The sequence below is a fragment of the Sinohyriopsis cumingii genome, chromosome 8 (assembly GCF_028554795.1).
Source record: "Sinohyriopsis cumingii isolate HCF-2022 chromosome 8, ASM2855479v2, whole genome shotgun sequence".
NCBI classification, from domain to species: Eukaryota; Metazoa; Mollusca; class Bivalvia; order Unionida; family Unionidae; genus Sinohyriopsis; species Sinohyriopsis cumingii.
The window spans coordinates 43,528,069-43,547,294 of NC_142968.1; the positions used below are offsets into that span (position 1 = coordinate 43,528,069).

At 37.3% G+C, this 19,226-nt stretch overlaps 1 protein-coding gene across 3 annotated transcripts in view; it reads left to right on the forward strand.

Moving 5' to 3' along the window:
- The window catches only part of LOC149793386 (fibrocystin-L-like), a 165,494-nt gene that overhangs the window by 113,470 nt on the left and 32,798 nt on the right, over window positions 1-19,226 (forward strand). For all 3 annotated transcript variants that reach the window (XM_089967366.1, XM_089967365.1, XM_089967367.1), the window contains exons 49-52: window positions 1,878-2,048; window positions 7,063-7,296; window positions 12,140-12,865; window positions 16,436-16,601. In XM_089967366.1, the coding sequence (XP_089823492.1) occupies window positions 1,878-2,048; window positions 7,063-7,296; window positions 12,140-12,865; window positions 16,436-16,601 (1,297 nt within the window). The remainder of the gene's footprint in view (window positions 1-1,877; window positions 2,049-7,062; window positions 7,297-12,139; window positions 12,866-16,435; window positions 16,602-19,226) is intronic.

The following is a 19,226-nucleotide window of genomic DNA, read 5'->3' on the forward strand; positions in this document are numbered from 1 at the left end:
AAGCAGCATTAGGGAACTGGGCTGTTTATTGACTAAATCCTCATTTTACAATCACGTCAATAATAATTTTTAATAACGCGCTTTTTCTAGTGAAGTTATTATTCTGTTTAAATAACATTTATTTTCAAAATATCCAACATATGAAAGATCATTCCAACTGGTTTCAACAACCTTCACATGTGCGCAAAAAAATCTGTATTGCGCCACTGCTTTTTGTTTTGTTGATGTGTCTGGTTCCCATATCAGTGTTTAATATTGTCCTGCCAAATTGAGTGTCCACAGTGCAGTGAACTAGACTAACTGTTGATACACCGCCAAACAAGATTCCTTTATTTTCTCAAAAACACACAACATTTGTTTCATGAGACATATGTCTACGTTGAAACTCAATTTTTGTATTGTTCAGTTAGTACAATATTGATGTTGTGATTTCATTGGGAAATAATAATGAAACTTCTTATTGTCTTTGAGGATATCTCTAAGTGCCAGTTCAAGAATTCTCAGAAACTTGCTTGCCCACAATGGTCCGTATCTGTGAAATAAAGCTCTTTATTTTACAAAGTATTCATTTTGCTTGGCTGCCTTGTTATCTTTGATCACAATTATGAAAGAGTCAGTTAAGGTAATTTTTGTTACATACATAAAAACATTTATAAGTGTTCAATTGATCAAATGAAGTGAGTTCACCTGACATATGACCACTGCCGCTTGAATTTAAGTGTGTAGGATTTTTATGCCTTTTAATTTTTTTTAATCCATCTCCTTTATTTGATTCAAAAGACATAATTAAAATGATAATACAAAGGAGACCAGCTTTTAATTCAGTGCAACAAAACAACAAATACTTCCGCAAGTCAGTTATCAAAACATGGTCAGACATAGCTGTTACAGTAGATTGATGCATTTTATGTTTAATTACAAGAGGACACGTTGCATTTATGATGATTACATTTAAAAGGAAATAAAATATAGAACTAGTACACAAATTTCAATTGATACAAATATTTTTCATTTGTATTTATTTTTTAAAGTACTGCTTCCGCTCGGTGTAAGTGACATTTTCATTGATTTAAATTTCCTTACATATCATTAATTATGGTGTACTAGGAATGTTGTTTGGAAAGAAAATGTAAAAAAACTGTATGACCTATTTTTTAATTTAATATTTTATAGTGTTGATTAAAATTTCCATGTCATATCTACTGTTTTTGACGATAAAACAAGTGATACATAAAAGTTTCCATTAGCAATTTTGATTGCGATTTTCTACAAGTTCAACAAATAGGGATCAATTAAATGTAAAGTTAAAAAAAAAATTAATGGACAAAAATTAATGAAAAAGCTCTTCTTATTAAATGTAAACAGGAATTACAACATGATCAAACATATAATGTAAAGTTGTTAAAATTCTTTCAAATATATAAAAGATGAAGGTAACAAATATAAAATCCTTAAAATATTAGTTTATCTGGAAAGGGTGATATTAAATGATTATTGCATATACAAGTTCTTATATCCAGTCTATGTCAGAGATATACAGGTTACATGCTGTCATTAAGGTATAAATGTAATTGCAGCAGAAAAGAGATTGTTTTTTCCTGTTTGCTTGCTTTTACAAAATTGAAATTCTGTACATCTGGTGTAAGGAAATTATGGCAAAGTCAGATGCTGGAGGTATGATTTTCTTTCAGCCGTTTTTAATTTAAACTTGTTTGAGACTTCAGATTAAGATACATAGGGATGTTAAAGGTTGGAGACATTTGAAAGTTACAATTTTATGAAAATATTGAATAATTGAGGCAACAAAAAAGACAGTATGCTTCAGATTTTAATACGTGTTGTGCAGTGTGTTATGGTTTTCATTTTTTACATGATAGCTTTCTCAGAAACGCTGCCATCTGGAAAGATCATTGAAATGAGAGCAGAAGTTGGCCTGCTGACGAGGAATGTTAAAATCATTGGGAAGAGTTACAGCAATATGGATGCTGAATCATTTGGAGCCAGGATTATTGTATCAACCAGAAGTGAAAATGGACTGGCCTTTACTGGTATTTGAGACTTTTATTACTAATTTTATTTATGTAAGTATAACCAGCACTCAACAGCATAAAGCATTGACCCAGAACTACCTTTTGTAATTAGACCTGCAGTAATTGTAATCATTAACGGTAATTGTCATATGGATGTAAAGATGACTGTAAGAACAACACTTTAGTTAAAACCCATGTTAATCCTTTCAACACAACAGACCGGTAAAGTGGTCCAGGAGCAATAACTCCAGCTCAACATTGTAGACCGGTATTCTGGTCTCACATACCTGTCTCGTTTTTTAGATAAATTCTCTGATTGGTCAGTCTCTGGGATTCCCCATATAGTAAATATTTAAATTGTACATTGATTCCTTTGCATACTGTTTGGATACATTTGGACTTAAAGATAGGTTCTTTACAAGAAGGGGGGTGGGGTCTGATCTATAAAAAGAAATCTTCAAAGTCGCCTAAGTACATCCAAAATGTCAGACTTGGCTGTTGAGGAATTGGAATTATCTGGGGACGAACTAACTGAAAATATAGTCGATTTTGATCTTGTAAAGATAATTCAAGAAGAGAGGGAACATACAACACAAGAATGGTGTGATATTGTTGGCGATGGTAATGACAGTGAGAAATTTGAAGGTTTTGAACTTGCTGATGTGTATGAGACACCTGAATTTTGTCAGTGGACAAAATCTCCATTGGAACATAATAATTCACACATTGTCTGAACGTGTAGGTCCAACATGAGTATTTGATGGATCAGGAACACCTCTTGAATAATTTCAGCTATTTTATAACAGCAACATGTTTTCAGAAATAGCAAGATTTACAAATACCAATGCACACCTGAAGTGAGAGACTGACCCAAATCGACATAAAGTTGTTTGGACTGATGTCATGTTATCAGAAATAAAGGCATTTTATGGCCTGTTGATATTGATGGAAATTATGAAATTCGATAGAGATGAACTGTATTGGTATAAAAGTGAGATCAAATTTTGGAGATACTATGTCAGGTTTGTCCAGGTGAAACACTACCTGCATATCAGTGATGATACCAGTCTCAATCTTCAAATTGCATGAAATAAGATTCATATTAGACCACTGTTGTTGGCAGTTGAAGTCAGAATATGTTCCAAGTGGATGAAGCCATGGTACCATTTAAAGGTAGACATGGAATCAAACAATACATGAAAGACATGTTATTTATTCATATATTTAAGACTTGACACCATTGTACTAGTGGAGTGTGTGGATGCTTATTTATTGTACACATTAAACACAATTGGCTGCAAGCTAATTAATATTACATTTCCAGCTGCTATGCATTACTTTTTCCAGGACACCAGATTTACAGTCTTGGCTAAATATTCCCTCCTCCAGCAGGGAAGAGCAATTATTTGGATATGATAGCTCAGTGGCATGCTCATCTGTCAAATCTTCTTAGCCAGACTGGTCTTTGACCAGTAACCAGGCTATGGTTAACTATTGGGTTTCAAGTGGTCACTGATTACCAGTCACTGCACCACACCTGTCAAGCACCTGAATATCAGGCTTTAGGAATCTGTCTCAGGACAGAGATTGGGTTGATACCACACCATTTCTTGTTAATGTCCAATGCCAAATGGAGATAAGAAGTTGGGTTTATAATGCCCCTTCTGGAGAAGGGTATCAGATCAGCATTTCACCCTTTCCTATGTTCACATTTAATCGATATTTGATTCAGAGACCCCCTTTACCTGGTAATTAGTCTCCCCCTCCCCCTATGGCATTGTGGCTGTCCTTGTCTTGGTTTCAAGGTATGGTAGGATAGTGACAGGCCATGGATCTGTTCAGTCATCTCTCACCTTGTCCAACAAGAAAGGAGGCAGGCTGTCTGTTTACTTCAAGATGGTCAAAAAGGAATCAGCACATCTTTTTGCATAGTAGAACATCTAGTAGGGTTAGCCTGATTACCCCCTCTTCCCATGGGCACATAACAGGATGATGGAGACCCTAATGTAATGTCTCCCTCTCTGGAGAAGTATGCCAGTGAGGATAGTCCAGCCCCACCTTGCAATTTGGTTCTGGACAAAGATGACTTTTCCATTCAGCTGGATTCAGATGAGTTCCCAGAAGAGCTGGTTGCGGCAAGGTCCCTTGTTCATTCCCACCTTTTGGCTCAAGTTTTGGAGGAGGAGGTCTGTATGTTTGATAAGGTGGTAAATGAATCAGCCTTCTTCCCCAGAGTTGTGCAAAGAGCCTTCTGGGGCTGAGGACACTTAAGATTCTCTCAGTCTAGATAGGCTTATGGGGTCTATCACATTCAGTTCTTCTGCTTTGGTTCAGGAAGTGTTCACATTGTGACAGAGCATTTGGGTTCCTGATTGGATGTTTAAGCCTCCACCCTGGACTTTAGCTGGGACCTGGACTCATCTTCTGGCAAAGACCTTGGTGGCCTTAGAGATTAAGACTTGAACCCTAATATTAGTCACCTCTCATTAGGATCATTTTTTGATTGCCTTTTTCAGTCTCATGTCTTTAGTGGCACTTCAGCATCTTTCACTAGATGAGTTGGTTGAATAGGACAAGTAAAGAGGTTTTCAGACTCTACTCTGTGTGTCGGTTAGTTGTAACAAGTTGCATTCTCTCCTGCTTCTCCCATCACCCTACAGGGTGCTTGACTAACCCTCTTTTCAGAAGTTTCATTGGTCATTACAGACTATGTGTGGGTCTGCTCCACTTTAAAGGCGGGATTCTGGCATCACTCTGTCATGACATTCGACTGGACTGATAGATTCTGTCATTTATAGTGGCTCATATGATTAAAACTTCATTGTTGACTCACTTTACTGTTCTTTCCTAGGAACTCTGTACATGGCTGTAGAGCTAGTTGCACACACTACAATTCCTGCTTTTAGGAAAACTGCATAAGGACCTGCTGTTTGCTTTGATTCCTCTGCAATCTGTTTTTTCCCCCCACAACCTCAGTTGGTGGCTAGACTGGGACCAGTTTCTGACTGGAGTCCTTATTCACTGCCTTGAACCCCATCCTATCTGTATATGGATATATTAGACTGAGGATGGGGTGCCCACCAGAAGCCAGAGGTGAAGTTCTTCAGGAACTTTTATGTCTGGAAGAAGTGACCTGTAATTTAAACAGTCTGAAAATGCAGGAAGTTTTACTTGCTTTTCGGATGTTATCAACCACATAATGGTCATTGTATTATTGTTGCCCAGAACAATATTTCAGTCATAAGGTACCTCAGGCATTAGGAAGGTACATATATTTCTCCTCTTAAACATGGAAATTTGGAACCTCCTTCATTGGGCAGTCTCAGAAGAGCTAACTAAAAGTGTGTCTACCATATTCCAGACAAAAGAAATGTTCTGGTAGACAGATCAAACTGGTCCTCATGAATGGTCTATACACCATTTGGTAGGAGAGGCATTTTTTAAAAATTGGGCAGGAACCAATAGTAAATGTGATATCTAGGAGAAGGAACAAAATGCTAACCCCTTTTAAGCCTCTCCAGATCAGAGAGCTTGGGTAGTGGACTCCTTCAGTCTAGAGTAGGATCATTTTTACTCTTATGTTTAGCCCAGCACCCTCAAAATATTTCAACAAGTTCTCTACCAAGTAAGGATCACCATGTCCCATCTCATCTCCCACCACAGCAGATCATGCAAGTCATACAACAGAAATTTCATATGCATGTTTTTATGCAAAATTTCATTCGGTAGCTCATTGTCATAACTTCCTGTCAACGTTTTATGTTGGATAACGTTTTTCTTTTTTAATCAATCTGTATTATTCGTGCCCGTTTCTTTTGTCATGAAATTCATTCCTGACTGGACAGGTCACATTTCACTATCACTGTAACAGATATTAATGTGTTCATTTAGCATCAGTGGCCATGGTTACCGAACCACTGACTGAGAGAGAGGATTCAGCAATCAGAATAAAAAAAAATCTGCAGGAAGAAGCTGTCTAGAAGAAAGGGTTCTCAACAGACTCATGGTGATTTCAATTGAAAGACCTCCTTTGAGAGACTTCAAGTTTAACAAGGCATTGGTAGAGTGGAGGATGAGGAAAGGACAGGCGGCTATTTAGGAAATAGTGATCATATTTACAGAATAATGCAGTCATAATTACAGTCAGTCTGGATGCAAATGTATATGTTTCAGTCAAGAGTTAACTGTTACAGAAACTGTATATATACTTTCACTAATTTTTTTATTTCATTTTGAGCTTTGGACTTTTCCTTAAAATTTATTTTTGTCATCCATGAAAGGAAAATATGTGCTCCTCGGACCTTTCTTAGTTTGAATTTGTAACCAATCAGAATTGAGCATGTGACATGCAGGAAGTACATGACACAGATTTTTTTAGACTGGCCAGAGGAGTGACACTATTTGCAGTCTATGGTTTGATTCTTTAATGGTTAGTGTGTAAATAGAATATTGTTATTAGAAAACATAAGACTTTGATTTCAGTTTTAAGTGTGATACTATAATATACAGAAGACAGGATATGCATGTATTGATCTTTTTGAATACAGTGAGTTTTTTTTTACACCATACTTTTTTTCAGATTCAGTGGGGCAATTACCTTCATTTATCAAATCCTAGATGCAACCCTGTATCAGTTTGATATTCTTGTGCTTGTCCATACATTGATACAACAGTCCACATCCTTGACTGATCTCAATACTAAAAGTTAATTTACTTCCGTAAATAAAGGCAGGCTGTACAAAATGGGGTTTTCTTGATATTATGTACCATAAACAACGAGATCAATGCACCTGCTTTGCATTTCCAGGTTTTCTGGGTTTGTTTCCTGGAGTTTGCGCATTCAGGTAATAGTTGTTGTCTGGCCATGTTTGCTTTTGTTGTTTGTATCTTCCATCCTAAAGGTCACCATTAGACACCACCTGCATTGTTAAATGCACAGTTTTCGAGCTTTTCCAAATAGCCACTAATAATAATAATAATAATAATGAAAAATAGATATGATTATAAATTTCCTAATCTTTATTTGTTACAGGTCATGCTCGACTGTCTAATGTGGAATTTGTCAAATCTGGCCAGGAAGGCTACTACGAGTTCTATGATGCCCGATTTTCCATTACATATTCTGATACTGGCACAGTGTCCAGTATCAAGCCATCCTATGTGAAAGGGTGTGCATTCCATGATGGCTTCAGTCCTGCAATAGGGCTTTTTGGAGCCCATGGGATGATCATAGAAAACAATGTCATACATCATACTGTAAAGCATGGTAAGTTTGTTTCATTGTTATTTTTATTTCAAGTGTACAAGCGACTTTAATTAAGGAGATTTTTGCCTTTCTTGAAAATGTCTTCAATAGATTATGCACAAATTTATTTATGTTAGAATGGGAAAATTCACAGAATTGATTTCTGGACTAATTATGCAGTTTTTATTGTCTTAGGTAAGTGAAACTGTTTCTTCTGTTTTAAAGGTGAAAAGAGGAAATTTTCTTATAAAATAATGCGAAATCCTTCATTGTTTTCACACTAGTTTCAGTATGTCATCTTTGTTTTTTTCTTTCAAATATATTACCAGCTCACATTAACATTAGGTAATTACTCTTTATTATTTGTAATATATTTTGTGTTTGCATTCTGTTATTAAACCACATGGATTTTGACCATCTAGCATTTTAAAAGGCATTTGAATCTTCTGAAAGTGAGGCACATAGCCTGAACCATTCATGCAGATTTTGAATTTGTTGAACAATATTTTAGTTTGGATATTGAGATACCACCCCAACCCGCAGTGAAGGTACCTAAAACAGCTCCTGTGGTGACAGTCACTTCTGATCCAGTTTAAGCTATGTCCAGAGATTCCACTCAAGCTATTTTGGAATCACATTGTGTACACATATTTCAGAAAGTTCTGTCATCTAGAGTTCAATGAAACTAGGACCATTTTTAACCGATTGTGGCAGGCCACTGGGTTTATCTCCTGATTCATGCATGGACTTAGGAACATTGTAGCTGGGCATGCTGTATTACCCTTAGACTTTGCCAGGCAGCCCAGCCCACATGATAACATTTCATTTGTCATTTGCCATCTCAGCTGCCAACTAACTGGTCCAGTCATGCAGATAATCAGTTTACGGTTTTGTTGGTCAGGAATGTGTCATTTTGGACTGGCTAACAGCAAATTGCTTGACAGTTCCTACGGCAGTGTCATCCTAGTTCAGCAGACCGGACAGACCAATCATATCCATGATACAGCACATGGTGAACTGTTATCACAATCGGGTCAGTCTGGTCCAACCAGCATTCTCCAGGCATTTCACTTCCGTGCTGGACATAACTTGGTAGCATATCTGACAGAACCATTTTTAGCATATCTGACAGAACCATTTTTAGCATATCTGACAGAACCATTTTTAGCATATCTGACAGAACCATTTTTATGCCTATCTGACAGAACCATTTTTATGCATGGTGTGATTTGGTATCATCACTCTGGTACAAAGCTCATACCAATGTTTATCATTTGCATGTACCTAGCCTTAAGACAAGAATATTACTGCTATTAACATTTCTGCTGTACTCTGTGAAAGAATTGGACAGACAAGTGTTTAATGCCACATATAAGTATAATGTCCAGGATTATCATGTTGACTTCCACATCTCATGTGATCTTTCACCTAGCCAAGAAGGCCAGAAGTGACCAAGCCTGGAGATCAGCATGCCATGTTGCCAAGATTGTCACTAGGGCTTCTTATGACACGATGGTGAATGCCTTTATGACCTCGTAGGCTTGATGCAATCTTCTTCTCTTAAACCCCACAATGTGGTGATCCTGCACTCCCTCCCCTTTTATTCCCCGTAGTGTTTTGTGGTCAAAGTGAGGAGGGGAGATGGCTGGGGGAACAGGAGTTACCCCTTCACCTTTCCATAAAAACCCCTAACTATATATGAAGAAGGTGTATCAAAGAAGGGATGATTGTTGACAGAAAAACCACGGGGTAATTCTTAGCAACAAAAAAATGGCAAACATTTGATTGCCATGTGAGTTATAGGCAGCCATATGCTTCTAACTAATGCATAAAAGTCAGGAATAAGGGAGATGAAACCTTTGACCAAAGTCTGCAATCAACTGTCAATCAACTGTCAATCAATTGTTATCCCTCCTAAATGAAGCTACTGGCAACCTTCATATGACTGGGCCAATGAAGTAATTTTAGAGAGGTTTGAAATCTCATTCATCCAGACCTCTCCACCTTTTGTCCTACCTATCTGTGGTTGAGATCTCAAGCAATCCCAGGAAGATGGATGTTGGATGTAAGGAAATAGAGCTTTAGGTCATTTAATAAGTGTTGTAGATATTCCACAAATCTGACTCCCTGGGTTTATATTCCAACATTTTCTAATAAATAAACCAAAAGAAAATTTAGACCTATCATGGAGCAGACTCAATCAGTTTTATTATTGCTCCAAAGTTCAAGAGACGGCATTGGTCCAGCCATCTATGTGACACAATGAATAAGTTGATAATTCTCAACCTGGCAGATGTGTGTTATTTCCATGTACCTATTAACATGGTACCATGAAAATACCATCATTTTTGCTTCCATGGAGTAGTGTACCAATTCTGTGCCCTTCCATTAGGCCTCAAACTCAGTCTCAGTCCATCACAAAGACACTGTAAGACATCCTTGTTCACAGTAACAACAGTGGACCAGGGTGATATACTATTTAAAAAAATGAGGTAAGTTCGGTTCTAATTCATGATATGAACAATTTTCACTACCTCATTTGCAGTTTATGGCACAGTGGTAGTATAGTTGATAGACTCGTAATGAAAAGATTGCAAGTATGATACCCCAAAGCAAGCCTGAGTTGGCTTTATTTGCATAGTTTTGCATAAAGCACTTAGCTCCCATTTCCTTGGCTTGATATAGCCAATATTGTGTTAAAAGTTCTGTTAAAAGCCAAAAAAGCAAGAAACAGTTTATGGTGGACAGTCATTATGAAGTGGAATTTTGTCCCTTCTCAATATTTTGTTCATTTTGGTATGAAATTTTAACTCATAATAACCATGGTTATCTTCCTCCCAAATGCATCAACAATATTGTTCATGCATTGGAGGAGTCTTCAGTGATGTTCATTTCAGTGAGGGAATTTCTTCAACTCCAGTTGCTCAGAGCAATAGTGAACCTGCTATATCTCAGCTGGATTTACATGCGCTCTGTACAGATGGCCCAACCAATACAGTGACACCCAACCTGGGGTCATTGTGATGGCCCATCCGATACAGCGACACCCAACCTGGGGTCATTGCAATGTCCCATTTGATACAGTGACACCCAACCTGGGGTCATTGTGATGGCCCATCCGATACAGTGACACCCAACCTGGGGTCATTGTGATGGCCCATCCAATAGAGTGACACTCAACCTGGGGTGATTGCAATGGCCCATCCGATACAGTGACACCCACCCTGGGGTCACTGCGATGGCTCATCTGATACAGTGACACCCAACCTGGGGTCATTGCAATGGCTCATCCAATACAGCGACACCCAACCTGGGGTCATTGCGATGGCTCATCCGATACTGCGACACCCAACCTGGGGTCATTGCGATCGCCATAATATGATGTTGACCCAAATTAAACGCTTCCTGTTTCAGTGGTAAAACCTTTAGAAACCACACAGCTGGAAATCACAATCTGTTCAGATGCCACTTTATCAAGTTGGGTGGCACACTTGTTACTAGATTTTGTGATGGTCAGTGGCAAGTGAGCACTGCAAGAGAAGGCTCTTCATACCAATCTTCTGGATATTAAGGCTGCTTTCTACACCTCCCACATTTGGGCAAAAAACATCCAAAGAAAGATGGTTCAGATAATGTTAGACAATTGAATTTGATTTTAGACAGGAAAGCAAAACATAACCCTATGCTTGCTGCTTGGCTAAGAAATTTGTTTGATTATTGTACTTAGTACTCAGAACTCACATTATTGTACTCACTACTGACAACTCACTCTATTGAGTATGAAGATTTCTGTTCATAAAGTACAAGTATTTCCTCAAGCCCAGTCTTCAAAAATAATGTCTAAATTAGAGATACAGTGGATTCAGTTAGCTGACATGCACAGTTTACTTTCTCCAGCTGTTATTTGTGTGACATGGCTTTGCAAAGGAGTGAGCTGAGTATTTTGGGGAAAATGGTAGCTGCCTAGATAGTTGTTACACCTTGTTCATGACACTAAAGCTCTAGGTCTCGACACGAACTTACAACGTTTGCTGAATTTGAACAGGAAACTTTTTAATGTATTGCAGTAATCATGTGCAGGGTCCCACAGAGATTGCCATCACATGTATATAATGCCTAATCTTTAGTTATGCTAACTTCATCAGTTTCATACTTTCAGTTGAGCAGTCACTGTGCTCATACATGGTGATGTGGATAGAGCTTGTATGTTCCAGCAGTTTCTCCTGCTTTTACCTAGTATTCTCCTAATGCTAACCTGTTTGGGTGATGTATTTGATGGAGAAATAAAATTTGTTGATAAATAATATTTTTCCAAAAATACTTATACTAATAAATCCCTCCCACCATTCCTTGCAAATGTGAGCATTCTGTTACAGGTTTTACTTAATCTCAAACTGATAAACGTCAGAGATATGGGTGACCACCTAGCAGGAACAAGAGGTATTAGTCTATGAGTTGCTTTCCTTTGTATGATATATATATGGAAAGACATTTTCTTGTCATTCAAGGAGGGCTTGATTTAGAGGTAGCAGAGGGTAATTTCTTGATGTTAATGTGATGTTACAGAGAAACATAATTTGATGAAAAAATCATTTTATGATAGTTGTCAAAAGCATATATTAGGAAAAACTTTATATCTTTGAAACATTACTTTTTTTGTGAATATGTAATGCAGGTGTTCACAAAGTTGTGTGTGTGTGCTAATTTCAGACTTGTTAAAAATAACTTTTCAAAATGTCAAACTTGTTGGATTTCAGGGGGATCTGTTCAGTTCTGTTGGGGTCATTATTTATTGCAAATTCTTTTTTTGTGAATGTCATTCTTGTGACAGTTTTCAAGACAAATTCATTTTCATTCATTGCAGCAATTTGGACAGCATCTGGGAACACAACTATCCGTGGTAATCTGGCTGTGTTGAACATTTGGACTGGAGGTTATCAGGATCGTCGTGAAGAATTCAATGAAAAATATGAGGCAGCAATCGAAGCCTTTGCCCATGGCTTGGAAGCTACAGGTCTGACATTGATAGACAACGCAGTGGCTGCATCAGAGAGGATTTGTTACCATGTGCCTGGAACAGAATGTGATGATGGTAACACTGGAAAATATATCAACAATATTGGTCACAGTTGTCTGGTGGGAACAGGTTTGTTTCCTTTGGATGCAGATGTCTACAGCTGTACAAGGCTGGCAAATTTTACTCTCTGGAAAAACCATGATTATGGATTGTATTACAATAATGACCCAAGCACGAAGTTGACAGACAATGTGGTAATTGAGAATGGTGTGAATATCTTTTCCATGGTTATAGGACCAAGTTCACTGGATCATCAGTATGATGATAAATTTGTATATGTGTCAGACACAGTCTTTGTGGGCAGAACCTCTTCATTCGACTGTTTTAGAGATGTCTTACCAAGTGGAGACCCTAACTTTGAGCTAAGTTCAAAGAATCGTCCTATGACGATCCATGGTGGGATGGTGGGACTTGTTTGGACCACATTTACTGCAGGTTCTAACAAGGCTCCTGAAAAACCATTTGCCAACATTATGGCGTATCAGGCTATTGGTGGCAGAATGCATGTTTCAGGTAAGTCTTTGTTTATCAAATCTAATATAAAACATATTTTTTTGGTGTTTTCAGGTACAAGCAATAGCTGGATAAACATAGTAAATGCTTGATTCTGCCTGAGCAGAAACTACCCAGTGCTAAGCCTAGTTGTTTAAATTACTTATGGGCTTGTACACAACATTCATGTGCAGACAAATTTATAAACAGTCATATGGGAAATATATAGTCACACTATTTTCTTCAATGCCCAATCAGCAATACGCTTCTTAATGATTAATTAATTCTTGTATATAAGTATATAACGCAGTCGGGTTTTATGGCTCCCAACTACCGTGTTATAGCGGGGTCACACTGTACTCTTCTTAGTGGTTAATTTAATTCTTGGGGGTTTGCGTACCCCAATAATAAAACCCAGAATTTAACCCTTCTGAATTTTCATTTCAGTACATTCACTGATAACATTAGGAAAATAAACTGAGCTATCCTCCCGACAATTAGTCTTTTCTGCCTATAAACCATATAATTACAAAGAAACATAAGGGAAGGAACTCTTACCCATTGTCTCCACTTGAGCTCCACTGGATTCTGACATTTCTGAAGACCTCATGAAATCCTTTGAAAATCATTGTGATTTCAAGCCATCAATCCAGAAAGTTGGTATAATAGAGTGTAAGGTTTTTACTATATGTTATAAACATTATTTTTGACTGCTGATTGATGTTAATGTAATTTTTTTACTTTGTTTTGACCACTTTTATCCTGACCTTGTGCTCCAACATACTATCATTGGTATGTGTTTGATTAACTTGCACTGCACATATATTTCTGATCCTTTAAATAATGATTTGTGAATGTTTGAGATGTTATTTTTTTTGGGGGGGGGGTCTTGCCATTTCAATTAGACATGATCAAATGCAGCAAATGCAAGAAATTTAACGCTGGTGAAGACATGAGATGCATTTTGCTTGTACAGTGTTCTTCATCCTTGGCATCCAATGTGTGCATTTTATGGTCAGAAAATATCTGGTCCATGGTGTTCCAAAAAAAAGTGTAAAAAAGCAAGGATAATATGTGTAGCCTTGTTCAGAACATTGTTCTGTATTTGAGCCTTCATCCAAGGATGGCAGTAGTTGTGAGAATTGTGGGGATTTCACTATGATCCACCCTGCATCCAAAATCAAATGTTTGATGCCAACTGCAACTATTATTTTAGCGGATTTGGACAAACAATGGGTTGTGGAATTGCCATCATCAGATTTTTTTCCAGATGCTGTTAAAGCTGCAGATGTGTTGACCAGTGCAGGCAATGATGATATAGTTGCCAAATTCAAGACAGTTTGTGCCTGTACATCCGTTGCAAACCTGGAGCTTAATGGAGTTGTCCCCACCCCCAGCCCTGTGTCTGAGCATGGTGTTAAGGACAAGAAGTCTAGATGATTGTTTTTTTTATTGGGTCTTGATGATCCATTTCCCATTCTTTCAGCTGACCAGCACACAATACTTATTGTCTAACGGTCAGATATCTGTCAGTTCAGTGAGCTGTGCCACATGCCAGCTGATAGTGCCATGATATATTACAGGAATCAGGTTGACTGATCAATCTAAAACTGGCCATCCAACCAATCATCCAGTCAGCAGCCATGAATACCAGCTGGCTGACAATGGAGCTGACCATCAAACTAGCCAGACATCATACTCAGTCTATCCATATCAGCAAAATTTACTAGCAAACTTGACCAATGTACCCCTTGCAGATGTCGCAGTAGTTACCCTTTCAGGTTGAGTCAATTGCGTACAATAATGATCAAAGTAGTATTGTTACTACATTATTTGTGCAGCAGAGATAGGCTTAATATAGTGATCCCTCTGGAAAAGCCCCAGGTGGATGCCATTCTATACAATTGGGGAGCCCACCTGTTGCCATGCTTGGATATGGTCAGTGGCAAGTGGTGGCTGGAGGAATTACCTTTTCATACCAACATTCTTGAAATAAAGGCTGTTATGAAGGCTTGTCATATCTGGAAGGACAGACTCAGTGCATTCTGGTTTAGAAGTTTCTAAGCTGATACTCCCAGCTAAATATAACTGTACAGATCAGACACAATCCCTCAGAAAAGTTGTGGAACAAGAAAGCAACACTTTCTCTCATTGATGGCTGGGAAAGAAGATAGCACTCAAGCCCTATCATTATAGGTAAAGTGGGTTATATGCTCAGTGTACTCTGTAATCCAAAATGATCATAGTTGTCTGGCAAAGATTTTAGGTCAAGAAATGATTGCAATCCCTGCAAGCCTTTCTTTGAAACATAACATTTTGATCCAAGACATAATGTAAGCTGTAGGTTGGTATGTACAGTCCACCTTCTTCAATCTTTATCTCTGGTATTAGCTTTGGCAGAGACAAAATTTCAATCTAGTGGGCTCAGTGGCTGCTGCCCAGATGGATATAAGACCCAATTTAGTTTTTAGCCGTGACATAGTTTTGAGACCATGTGACCAAAGTTTGTGCTTATCTCACATTTGGATAGTGTGCTTGCCTTCAGAGATGGAATCCATCCATTCTTCCCTTGAAGGATGTCAGTGGTAGAAGTAGGATGCTCAGCATTTCCTCTTTTTATCTTTTCTCATACTGGCAATGTGATGGGGTGATTTTATTCAAAAGAGAAAGTAATTTTTTCTTTGCAAATTGTGATTTCCTCCCCACTAATGCAAGCATACTAAGTTGATGTATATCTCAGCTTAAAACTGGCACCACCTAGCAGTGGTCAAAGGGAGGTAATGTGTAAGAGTGTCTTCCTTTTGTTTATATGGTATATAGGCAGAAAAGACAAATTTTCATCTTTTGGGAAGGCTGGATTCAGGAGTTAGCAGAGTTTATTTTCCTAATATTAAGAATTCTTGGAGAGAGATAATTGACTAAAATATTTACCATTTCTGATCTTAATTTTTTTTTTTTTTGCATCATAATATTAATAGTTTTTTCTTTACTGGGTTTGACCTAATTACACATGTATCTAATTTCCCTAAAAGATCTAAAAAAAATTACATATAAAGTTCTTGTGCTGACATGTGAATTTAACATTGATTTGAGATACATGAAAATGCCAATTATAAATGACACATGAAAAAGTTAATTATCTCAAGACTTGAGAGTTTTTCTTGTCAACTACACCAAGGTTGCCAAATCAGAGAAATCAGAGTGGTCTGTATGTCTCAGAACAGATACATACAGTATAACCAAAATTCATACAACATTAGGATTCTGGGGAATACTGTTTTGCTCTTTTGTTAGTGTTAAGGGCTTGCACATACATACCTTTAACATTTTGCTTACACATAAGAAATCTTTTTAAAAAAACTTCATTGAGTTTCAGCAGTTACATTTATTGACAGCATCATGCTTACTCTGTGTTGCATTTTTTTCTGAAAATGACTTGACACTAGTATGGTTTGGATATTAAAATAGCTCAGTGAATCAGATGTTTAATTCTGATAATATGGGGTCAGATATCTGATGCTTCTCTGTAATTGTTCCATCCAAATTGTAGGATAGAATATATTTTTTAAAATGTTGAAATTTCATTTTCAGATGTGACATTTGCACATTTCCAAACTTCCTGCTCAACCCAGACAGACTTTGCCATTGCCACCAATGAAGCAAATGATGATGGTAATCATCCTCTGACAATAGAAAGGGCTTCTTTGGTGTCTGTTGATGATGCTCGAAAGGTCTTCATTCACAGGCCTAATACTGAGTAAGTCCAATGTTTTTATGTATTGAGATTTCTTCAGGTAACATGTATTCATATAATGTGCATTGTTATACTCTCCTTAAGAGGGCCTCAAGGGAGAATAGTCCTTGACTAATGAGTCACCCTCTACAAATAAAGCATTATTATTATTATTATTATTATTATTATTATGTATGTATGTATGTGTATGTGTATGTATGTGTGTGTGTGTTATGTATGTGTGTGTGTATGTTTGTGTGTATGTATGTTATGTATGTGTGTGTGTGTATGTGTGTGTGTGTGTGTGCATGTATGTATGTGTGTGTGTATGTATGTATATATGTATGTACAGTAGTCCCCCTCTTATAAGGCCACCTCTAATGCAGCAGGGAAGTGGCCTTATACTGCGGTTGGCCTTTCTAGAGGGGGATGACAATTGCAAAAGAATGCTATGAATAACCATTGATACAGTTTTAAAACTGTCTTTATAATTATGTTATAGTTCACATCATCTGTCACTTTGTTGGTACAGTAAAACCTGTTATGAGAGACCGCCCCTTCTGCCAACCAAAAGCGGTCTCTCAAGACAGGTGGTCTCTCATAAGAGGTGTGTGAAAATGGACTGGTTTTCAGGGTCAATAGTTAGCATTGTTGAAAAATAAATAATACCCATACTCACTGTACATGTATCATATCCTTTATTCATAAATCTTGTTAAATATTGCATGCATTCCTCTCAAAATATCTTTATATAATAAAGATATACATCTATCAAACAACGAGAATAAAATTTATATTTCAATATCACATTAATATGTACAAAAAATGAACAGTTAGATATGATGTATATATCTTATTCTATACACTTATTCACTTGTTTTTTAAGAAATCCATTATACTTCTTTGTTGACATGTTTTACTCAGCTGTTTGGTCTGAATATGTATCTCAATTAATGCCTTTTCCTGAATCAACTTTCCACTTACTGGTATGTTTTTACTCCTTGCAACACAAAACCACTCCCATACTCGCTCGTTCAGATCTCCGTAAACTGTCTGTCGTGCCGTGGCATATTTCCTCTGTTCCTGTGCACCTTTCTGCCATTCGTTTCTAATGGACTTCTTGTCTTTGATTACATTTTTGACTTGCGTTTTACCGATGCTTAAGCTGACTGCTATTTTGCGAGCGGTCTCCCCTTTTTCATTTCTTTCAATGACATTAATCCTTTCTTCCAGTATTAAAATTTTTCTTTTTTTCAGCGGAGGTTCTGCCATTGTTATTAATGTTGACGTTATAAAGACTATCGGTCTTGATCAGGTTTTGGGGAAATGTGGAATACATATATATTATGTACCAATGAATGAAACCAAAAGACATAATTAACTCATCAAGAAACTCTGAGATGAAGTTTAAATCAACAGCATTATAGCTCGACAAACAAAGGTTGCGACCATCTGCACCCAGGTAAACAGATGGTGACTTGGTGAGACACTAACAAAAGAAATAAAAAATAATTTTAAAAAAATCCAGAAATGATTCTCACTTACTAGTATTAAAGACAGTGAGCACATTCACCCTCCAGGCATTATGGATTAACTGGAAAGACAAACGATGTACTCAAACCTACACTGAAGCCCTTTCAAACGATTTCTCACTGGGACATAAGGACTACCGGCGTTTTGTGAGTTTTCATAAAGATAAAGAAAAAATACAAACCTCTCAATTGACTGCGTATATCCATCATTACTCCCTTTGATGTTACTCTTACTGGCTATTCACATGACTTCGGCACTACAATGGCAGTTAGTGACATGTACTTTAGTCTGGTTTACTGCAGTTTACAAATGACACTGTACGCTGGAGTTGTAAATTTCACAAAACTGGTACTGTAGCAAGACAAATTCTTTTTAAATACTTTATTAGAGCAATCTTTACTATTTATGCAGTCTTTGTTACAAAGGATTAAATGATGGTTGGAGGTGTTTATCTCGATATATGGTTGTTCAACTATAGTGTTATTTAATGTGCACTTTGTTTGCATACTACATTTATCCCGAGCTCTAGTGTTTACAAAGGATTAAGTTAAGGTCAGAGGTGTCAATCTGTTTTGTTTTTTTTTTGCGATGCGGTCGTTCATAGCAGTGTCAAAATGCATATTTTGCCAAGAAATCACGGTTGCTGGTCGCGTTCAGCAGGTGGTCGTTCATAACAGAGCGTTTATATAGTAAAATCGATCCGTACATTACGATTGTGGTTGGAAATGACAGGTGGTCGCTCATAGCAGAGGTCGCTCATGACAGGTTTTACTGTAACAGTCTAAAAAACAAACCAGTCTCGTCACATTAAAAATATCCTTGCTGTCATATCCCCTGCATATATCGTTTAGTCTTTTGTTCCAATCTTCGACAACTTCATTATTAACATCAGCTGATTCACCGCTAATGACAGAACACTTGATATTGTGTCGCACTTGAAATCTGTGCAACCATCCGTTACTTGCGGTAAAGTCATCATATCCCAATTCAACTGACAAAATTTTTGCTTTTTCTTGTCTTTCAAATCAGGATACAAACGTCTCCTGGCTCAAACAATTGTCCTTTCTCTGTCCATTTCACCTTTCCACTTCTGCAGAATTGTTTCATTATCTTTCA